General features: G+C 48.8%; 2 protein-coding genes across 2 annotated transcripts in view; one reads left to right on the top strand and one right to left on the bottom strand.

Moving 5' to 3' along the window:
• Positions 1-239: 239 nt before the first annotated feature.
• On the top strand, positions 240-3,833 carry LOC132474587 (olfactory receptor 52K2-like). The gene is made up of 2 exons (XM_060075375.1): positions 240-268; positions 2,611-3,833. Exons 1-2 carry the CDS (start codon positions 240-242, stop codon positions 3,590-3,592), a joined length of 1,011 nt encoding a protein of 336 aa, XP_059931358.1. The 3' UTR covers positions 3,593-3,833.
• A 1,161-nt stretch (positions 3,834-4,994) lies between these two features.
• Positions 4,995-9,110, bottom strand: part of arrb1 (arrestin, beta 1) — a 14,001-nt gene continuing 9,885 nt past the window's right edge. The window contains exons 12-16 of the mRNA XM_060074709.1: positions 8,266-8,349; positions 8,153-8,176; positions 7,544-7,614; positions 7,053-7,101; positions 4,995-6,462 (exon numbers count right to left, since the gene is read on the bottom strand). Of these exons, the coding sequence (XP_059930692.1) occupies positions 6,360-6,462; positions 7,053-7,101; positions 7,544-7,614; positions 8,153-8,176; positions 8,266-8,349 (331 nt within the window). The 3' untranslated portion in view covers positions 4,995-6,359. The remainder of the gene's footprint in view (positions 6,463-7,052; positions 7,102-7,543; positions 7,615-8,152; positions 8,177-8,265; positions 8,350-9,110) is intronic.

Consider the following 9,110-nt stretch of genomic DNA (forward strand, 5'->3'; position numbering starts at 1 on the left):
TCGCTATGGAGATATAAGAGGAGAGGTGGAGGTCCTGACTCCACCTGGAGCCAGAACACCTGGATGCACACGGCAGGAAGGTAAGCGCCCCTCAACTCTGTTCGGTGGGGGTTTAACGGTCGACAAAGAGAGGGGAAGATATCGGCCAGCTCACCTTGAGGGCTTCTCTCAACGTCTGGGACACGGAGCTGTAGACCACATGGTCGGTCCATGGAGAAACCCCAGGTAGTGGACTCAATATGTGTGAAGCTGCTGGTGGGGGATGTGCGTCCTGGTCCTCTTCTGGGTCTCGGTCCTCTTGTGGGTCCTGCTCCTCTTGTTGGTCGTGGTCCTCTCGTGGGTCGTGGTCCTCTTCTGGGTCGTGGTCCTCTTGTGGGTCGTGGTCCTCTTGTGGGTCGTGGTCCTCTTGTGGGTCGTAGTCCTCTTGTGGGTCCTGGTCCTCTTGTGGGTCGTGGTACTCTTGTGGGTCGTGGTCCTCTTGTGGGTCGTAGTCCTCTTGTGGGTCCTGGTCCTCTTGTGGGTCGTGGTCCTCTTCTGGGTCGTGGTCCTCTTCTGGGTCGTGGTCCTTCTGGGTCCTGGTCCTTCTGGGTCCTGGTCCTCTTGTGGGTCGTGGTCCACTTGTGGGTCATGGTCTCCTCGAGGGGTCGTGGTCTTCTTGTGGGTTGTGGTCCTCTAGGGGGTCGTGGTCCTCTTGTGGGTCGTGGTCCTCTTGTGGGTCGTGGTCCTCGTGGTCTCCTCGAGGGGTCGTGGTCCTCGTGGTCTCCTCGAGGGGTCCTCTTTATCGAGGAGATGCCGTCTGAACAATGTCCTTTTGTTCCGTAGCTTCTTGTATCTCTGTCACATGTAAATTCTTACAATGCATTTTCTTTTCTTTATTTCTTATTGAATTATTGTATGTATTCTTCATATATTTGTGACACTTAGGCTCATCTTATTATAAAGTTGAATATTTTTTAAACACGTAATACTGACCCATACCAATGCTCTACCATCCAGATTTATCATCTGGGATTAATATTAATATTGTCTAATATCTTAATTGAGTACTTGAGTCTTTGTTTCTTTACCTAATATTGAGGCAGTGTAATAGCGCACGGTGGGGGTGTGTGTGATGGCTGGTTCCAGCAGCCTCTCCGGGCTTTCTGACTGGACTCTGGGGCTGGTGAGGCTGCACACCTGTTGCACGTTGAGTAATCAGGGAGCACGGGTTAAGACAAGCTACCTGTGCACGCACTTAAGTTCTCCTAGATGGCCACAAAGGCCATGTATCGTTATCAAATCGTTACACACCTTCACCATCACCCCCACCCCGTGTCCTTTAGTCCGGAGGACCCCGATAGAGGTCATCTGGGGGGGGGGTGGCATGGAACTTTCTACACACCACCTAGAGGACCTCTATTGGGCTCCTCCAGATGTTATTGTACATTTCAGCGTACATATCTTGTTAACTGTGTTGTGGTTACTGCGACCAGGTGTGTGTTGTGGTTCCTGTGTGCAGGTGAACAGGTGTGGTTTGTGGTTCTTGTATCTGATGTGGTTCCTGTGAACAGGTGTGTGATGTGGTTCTTGTGTGAACAGATGTGTGATGTGGTTCTTGTGTGAACAGGTGTGTGATGTGGTTCCTGTGTCCAGGTGAACAGGTGTGTGTCGTGGTTCTTGACTGATGTTTATCCTGTGAACAGGTGAGTGATGTGGTTCCTGTGTCCAGGTGAACAGGTGTGTGTCGTGGTTCTTGACTGATGTTTATCCTGTGAACAGGTGTGTGATGTGGTTCCTGTGTGTGATGTGGTTCCTGTGTGCGATGTGGTTCCTGTGAACAGGTGTGTGATGTGGTTCCTGTGAACAGGTGTGTGATGTGGTTCCTGTGTGCAGGTGAACAGGCGTGGTTTGTGGTTCTTGTATCTGATGTGGTTCCTGTAAACAGGTGTGTGATGTGGTTCTTGTGTGAACAGATGTGTGATGTGGTTCTTGTGTGAACAGGTGTGTGATGTGGTTCCTGTGTCCAGGTGAACAGGTGTGTGTCGTGGTTCTTGACTGATGTTTATCCTGTGAACAGGTGTGTGATGTGGTTCCTGTGAACAGGTGTGTGATGTGGTTCCTGTGTGCGATGTGGTTCCTGTGTGCGATGTGGTTCCTGTGAACAGGTGTGGTTCCTGTGAACAGGTGTGGTTCCTGTGAACAGGTGTGTGATGTGGTTCCTGTGTGCGATGTGGTTCCTGTGTGCGATGTGGTTCCTGTGAACAGGTGTGTGATGTGGTTCCTGTGTCCAGGTGAACAGGTGTGTGATGTGGTTCCTGTGTCCAGGTGAACAGGTGTGTGATGTGGTTCCTGTGTCCAGGTGAACAGGTGTGTGTCGTGGTTCTTGACTGATGTTTATCCTGTGAACAGGTGTGTGATGTGGTTCCTGTGAACAGGTGTGTGATGTGGTTCCTGTGTGCGATGTGGTTCCTGTGAACAGGTGTGTGATGTGGTTCCTGTGAACAGGTGTGTGATGTGGTTCCTGTGTGTGATGTGGTTCCTGTGTGTGATGTGGTTCCTGTGAACAGGTGTGGTTCCTGTGAACAGGTGTGTACCCTGAACCTGCCCAGCCATGGACCCCTTGCAGGACAGGAACCTCTCCCACAGTTCCTTTGTGTTCCTGGGCTTCCCGGAGCTCAGCAGACACCTGCGTCTGCTGGCGCTGCCCTTCTCGCTGTCCTACGGCTGGGTGCTGCTGGGGAACCTGCTGCTGGTCCACGTGGTGAGGAGCCTGGCCAACCTGCACAGCCCCATGCACCTCCTCATCGCCGCGCTCTGCCTGGTGGACGTCCTGGCGGTCAGCGCCATCGTCCCCAGGATGCTGGTGGGCTTCTTCTCGGAGCAGGATCACATCAGTCTGGCCGGCTGCCTACTCCAGATGTTCGTGGCCCACTTCCTGTCGTCGCTGGAGTCCACGCTGCTCCTCGCCATGGCGCTGGACCGCTACGTGGCCATCTGCCGCCCGCTGCGCTACGCAGACGTCATCAACCCCCGCGCGGCGCTGAAGCTGTGCGCCTTCGCCGTGCTCCGCAGCGGCTCCATCATGCTGGCCCTGGTGGCGCTGGCCGGCTCGCTGACCTTCTGCGGCTCCAGCGTCATCCTGCACTGCTACTGCGACCACATGGCGCTGGTCAGCCTGGCGTGCGGCGACACGGGCCGGAGCAACGCCATGGGGCTGGCCGTCATCGGCTGCTTCGTGGGCGGGGACATCTCCCTCATCTTCCTCTCCTACGTGTGCATCCTGCGGGCGGTGCTGCGGACCCCCCACGGAGACCGCTGGAAGGCCTTCCACACCTGCGGGACGCACCTGATGGTGATGATGTGCTTCTACCTGGTGGGCAGCGTGACCTTCCTGTCCCACAACCTCCACATCCCCATATCCACCAGCGGCAACACCTTCATGGGCCTGGCCTACATCCTGCTGCCCGCCACCGTCAACCCCGTCATCTACGGGGTCCGGACTAAGGAGATCAGGAACGGCTTTTATAAAGTCTTTAACGTCAAAGCCAAGGACAACATGGCAGTGAAGGTCACCTCCATTAAGGTTTCTCCAATCGTCAAAGAACCGGGGTGAGATGGATCTATCTACGCATCGAGACATTGGCTGGAATACTTAAACCATCAGAAATACAATCTGCCATCAGAATACAATGTACCAGCAGAATACAATGTACCAGCAGAATACAATGTACCATCAGAATACAATGCACCATCAGAATACAATCTGCCATCAGAATACAATGCACCATCAGAATACAATCTGCCATCAGAATACAATGTACCATCAGAATACAATGTACCATCAGAAAAACAATGTACCATTCAAAATACAATGTACCATCAAAATACAATTTACCATCAGAAAAACAATGTACCATCAGAAATACAATGTACCAGCAGAATACAATGTACCAGCAGAAAAACAATGTAGCATCAGAATACAATCTGCCATCAGAATACATTTACCATCAGAGCATAATCAGTCAGAAAATAATCGACCATCAGAGTAGTATGTCTGATTTGAATGAACTGTGAGATGATGCACTACCTGTCCACCTCACAGGGCAGCAGTACTGCCAGGCCGGGGGTTCATTCCTTCTGGGGCCACCAAGCTTCACAAAGAATGTGTGTGTGTAGTAAAACTGTAAACGGTAATGTTGTTGACCCCTCCTGGGTGATTAAACGCTCTAATCTGTGATATTGTGGACCATTCTGGGTGAATATGCTCTAATCCAGCGGTTTTCAATAGGTGAGGCGCGCCTTCCCTGGGGGGCGCCAAAGAGCCACAGGGGAGACGCGACACGCAACACGCAACGAAAAAATACACATCTGTATGAAGCTCTATTGATATCGGTAATTGTGCGTGCCGCGTGTATTAGTTTTAAAATGCATCGTTTGCTTTTCCTAAGTCACCAGAAGTCAGCATTAAGGGAGGAGACGGGACCCAGCAAAAATCGTAGGAAATATGATCCTGAATGCGTTTCTGGTTTTCTGTGGAGAGCGAGTTCCCCCAGATCTCCACAAAGGCTATGAAAGTCCTTATCCCCTTCACCTCCACCTACTCATGTGAGTGTGGGTTTTCCGCACTGACCCTGATTAAAAACAAATGCAGATCAAGGCTGCAGGTGGAGGACGACTTGCGTTTATTTCTCTCTGCAGTGCAGCCCCACATCGAACACCTCTGCGCATTAAAAGCGAGGCCTCATTGTTCTCACTGATATGGACGATTAAATTGAAAGTCAAAGTTTTGTTGTCTTGAATGCATACATTGGTTGGGCCATAGGGTTGATGCCGCTCGTAGCGCAAATTATGTGAATTTGGCGCATTTTGTTTGTTGTTTAAATCTGAGGATTATGTGGCTGAAATCGTTAACAAATTTGATGAAAATATGTGAATCTGTTCGATCTCATAACATGCCGTTGTCGTTCATAGATCAGAGAGCTGTCCATTGTGCTGATTTGTTTCGAGACAATGCGCATCTCCTTCAAAAGTGCGCTTAAGGCACAGACACACAGCGCCGATTTCAGCCGTCGGGTGTCATCGGTTGTAAGTATGTTTTGTTGACTTGTGATAGGCCTACTGATGTTCAGTGATTTTAAAAGTAGCCTCAATTAGGCCTGCATGAAGTTGGAAATTATTTGCTGTTTCAAAAGAATCAGTTATGAATGCACTTCTAAAAAAGCTGTGGAAATAAAATGTCTTCAAATACAATGTTACAAAATATGAACCCCTGCTCTAATCGGATATTGTGGACCCTTCTGGGTGAACGTTTGATAGTGATGAGCAGATCTGTTTATTTTTGTTGAGAAGTGAAGAAATGAGAAGGAAAATAATCAAATAAAGGATTCCACAAATGTGATTTATTAAAGATGCAATATACTGTTTAATAATATCCTCAATAACACCACTTTTATTAAAATAATTAAGAAATATTTGATATATTAATAAACGTTCATCTAGTAATAATAATAATCAGAATAATAACAATAATACTGTGGACGCAAACCGGCAGCTCTACCTGAACAGGTGAACGAATGACGAGGTGAACTGATGAACTGGTGAACTGGTGAACACATGACCTGGTGAACTGATGAACTGGTGAACAGGTGAACTGGAGAACTGGTGAACACCTGACCTCATGAACTGATGAACAGGTGAACGCATGGCCAGGTGAACTGAACAGGTGATCAGGTTAATTAATGAGCAGGTGAATAGAACAAGCAACCAGGTGAAGGGTTGAACAGGTGGATGAACACGCAATGTTTGAATAGGCGAGGGGGTGAAGGGGTGAGCAGGCAAGGGGGTGAGGGGGTGAGCAGGCGAGGGGGTGAGGGGGTGAACGGGTGAGGGGATGAGGAGGAGGAGAACAGAAGTACAGCACTGGCCTGTGCTGGGGGGGGGGGGGGGGGGTGGGGGGTTCTCAACCATGATGTTGGCGTGTGACATGCATACAAGGTCATCCATGAAATCCTGCTACTGGAGCACTCTCTCATCTAGCTGATCAAAACAGAGCTCCCAAACACTCCCATCTGATTGGTTAGAGAGCCTAGACCACCCACTGTGCAGGACTAACTACCCATGATGCCCCGGCCTTGGTGACTCCTCGGCAGATATAGTGTTGTGTTACTGGTCGGTGCCCTTAAAGAAAGTCTCTCTATGTGTGTGTGATGTCGTTGCGCGCCTGCTAGCGGTGGCTAAGCTAGCAGGCCATCACACCTCTCAAACACTAGTCTAGACTGCATTACTCCCGCCGCCCACCGGGTGGTGCTATGGAGAGAAGGCTAATTTTGGACATGAAGACGAACACTGGGCGCCCCTCCGTTGGAGGAGACCTCCGCTCTCTATCTGTCCTTCGTCTCTGGCCCCTCCCCCTCCTCCTCCTCCTCGTCCTTCGCTCCAATCAGGCGCTGGCGGGCAAAGTCTTCGAAGATGATGTCATCATCGCTAAGCAGCACAGGAGTTGATACGTCAATACATCGAAAGCAACTGAATATCTACTACAAGTACTACAAGACTGTACTCCCACGTACTGACGAACAGTTGAACATCTGATAGAAGTACTACTGTACTCTCAGTACAACATGAACACTGTTGTTCAAGCCATTAGTCATAAGCCATTTATCCATAACTTTATGTGTTCTATATTTCACGGTTTTTAATCACTCCTCTGCCTGGCAGCGGTAATCTGCACAATCCATCACGTCCATAAAGATCAGAATTGATTTGAGGTGAAGCCTGTGAGAGCAGGTGATGATTGCTGCAGACCACATTAATAATCCCATGAATCATTCATCAAAGTCATGAATCATTCACTGGAGAGCAGAGATCTTTTAAGTAGTTCCTGACTCCTCCAACATGCTCCAGAGATCATACATGCTGCAGATCATAGCTGCTCATCGATATCCACCAAGACGTCATCGCTCTGTTCATACCAAAACACTGCAGACAGACAGACAGACCGGCAGCTGGATTGACAGACAGACAGACATTGCAGAAGGCAGAAAGACAGGTACAGCAAAGTCAGACAGACTTACTTTGTATCAAACTGTATCAGGTTGGTGTCGATGGGCACTTCATCAGCGGCTTAACGAGACAGAAAGATCAAATCAAGCCAACTCAGTATTGTATCAGTGCTTCACCTTTAACCTAGGAGCTGAACCCTGACCCTAACCCTAACCCTAACGCCGAACTTTAACCAAGGAGCCTAACCCTAACCCTGACCCTGACCCTAACCCAGACCCTAACCCTGAACTTTAACCAGGGAGCCTAACCCTGAAACTAACCCTAACCTTTAACCAAGGAGCCGAACCCTAAGCGGAACCCTGACCCTAAACCCAACCCACTTCAGTCCAATTAACCCCCCTGGTCCCTCCCCCTCATAAGTCCCTCCCCCTCAATAGTCCCTCCCCCTCAGTAGTCCCTCCCCCTCAGTAGTCCCTCCCCCTCAGTAGTCCCTCCCCCTCAGTAGTCCCTCCCCCTCAGTAGTCCCTCCCCCTCAGTAGTCCCTCCCCCTCAGTAGTCTCACCATCCCTGAAGAGAGCGTCTTCCAGGGGTTTCGCGTGCATCAACGTGAACGGCAGCTCAACCGCCACATCGCTGAAACACAGGAGAGCATCAATACACGCATAAATACACGTATAAATATAGGTGTAGATACAGGTATAAATACATGTATAAATACATGCATAAATATAGGTGTAGATACTGGTATAAATACATGTATAAATACATGCATAAATACACATCTAAATACACGGATAAATACACATCTAAATACATGCATCAATACATATATATATATGCACGTATAAATACAGGTATAAATATAGGTCTAGATACAGGTATAAATACATGTATAAATACACGTATAAATACACATCTACATACATGTATAAATACATATATATACACACGTATAAATACAGGTATAAATATACTGTCGACACATGTATAAATACACATATAAATACATGCATAAAATATGTAAATACACATAAATACATGTATAAATGCATGAGAGCATTATTACATGTATAAATACATGTATAATACACGTATAAATACACACATAAATACAGGATGGATATGAACACAGGTATGATTATTGAGGTAAACATTCCTGAAGATGTGGTACCTTGCGGCCAGATCTCCGAGAATCCTGTAACAGAGAAACGGATTATAAAGAAACACGAGGTCATCAAGGTGAGGTCATCCTGAGAGGTCAGAGGTCAGAGCTGAGGTACCTACCCGCCCCGGGACACCACCAGCTTCACCTTCACCTTGTAGGAGACGATGATCCCCAGCACCTCCCTGTTGGCCCCCTCCCTGAGCCTGGACACACAACAACTTTATTAGTCCAGGATCACAGACACACTCCCCCTTACACCAGGGCCAGCTCCCACTGCTCAGAGGGTAGGTCCATATCTGATGGCAGATGATTAACTAACACTAAACTAGCATCACACGGGGGAAAGGTCTAACTAGAGGCTGGTAGAGGACTAACTAGAGGCTGGTAGAGGACTAACTAAAGGCTGGTAGAGGACTAACTAGAGGCTGGTAAAGGACTAACTAGAGGCTGGTAGAGGACTAACTCGAGGCTGGTAGAGGCTAACCAGAGGCTGGTAGAGGACTAACTAGAGGCTGGCAGAGGACTAACTAGAGGCTGGTAGAGGACTAATTAGAGGCTGGTAGAGGACTAACTAGAGGCTGGTAGAGGACTAACTAGAGGCTGGTAGAGGACTAACTAGAGGCTGGTAGAGGCTAACCAGAGGCTGGTAGAGGACTAACTAGAGGCTGGTAGAGGACTAACCAGAGGCTGGTAGAGGACTAACTCGAGGCTGGTAGAGGACTAACTAGAGGCTGGTAGAGGACTAACTAGAGGTTGGTAGAGGACTAACTAGAGGCGGGTAGAGGACTAACTAGAGGCTGGTAGAGGACTAACTAGAGGCAGGTATATGACTAACTAGAGGCTGGCATATGACTAACTAGAGGCTGGTAGAGGACTACTTAGAGGCTGGTAGAGGACTAACTAGAGGCTGGTAGAGGACTAACTAGAGGCGGGTATATGACTAACTAGAGGCTGGTAGAGGACT

Source organism: Gadus macrocephalus, chromosome 16 (assembly GCF_031168955.1).
Source record: "Gadus macrocephalus chromosome 16, ASM3116895v1".
NCBI classification, from domain to species: domain Eukaryota; kingdom Metazoa; phylum Chordata; class Actinopteri; order Gadiformes; family Gadidae; genus Gadus; species Gadus macrocephalus.

Coding starts and splice junctions, on each gene's coding strand:
- LOC132474587 (XM_060075375.1), top strand. CDS start 240: ATGTGTGAAGCTGCTGGTGGGGGATGTGC. Junction 269..2,610: donor GCTGCTGGTGGGGGATGTGC/GTCCTGGTCCTC, acceptor CTTGCAGGACAG/GAACCTCTCCCACAGTTCCT.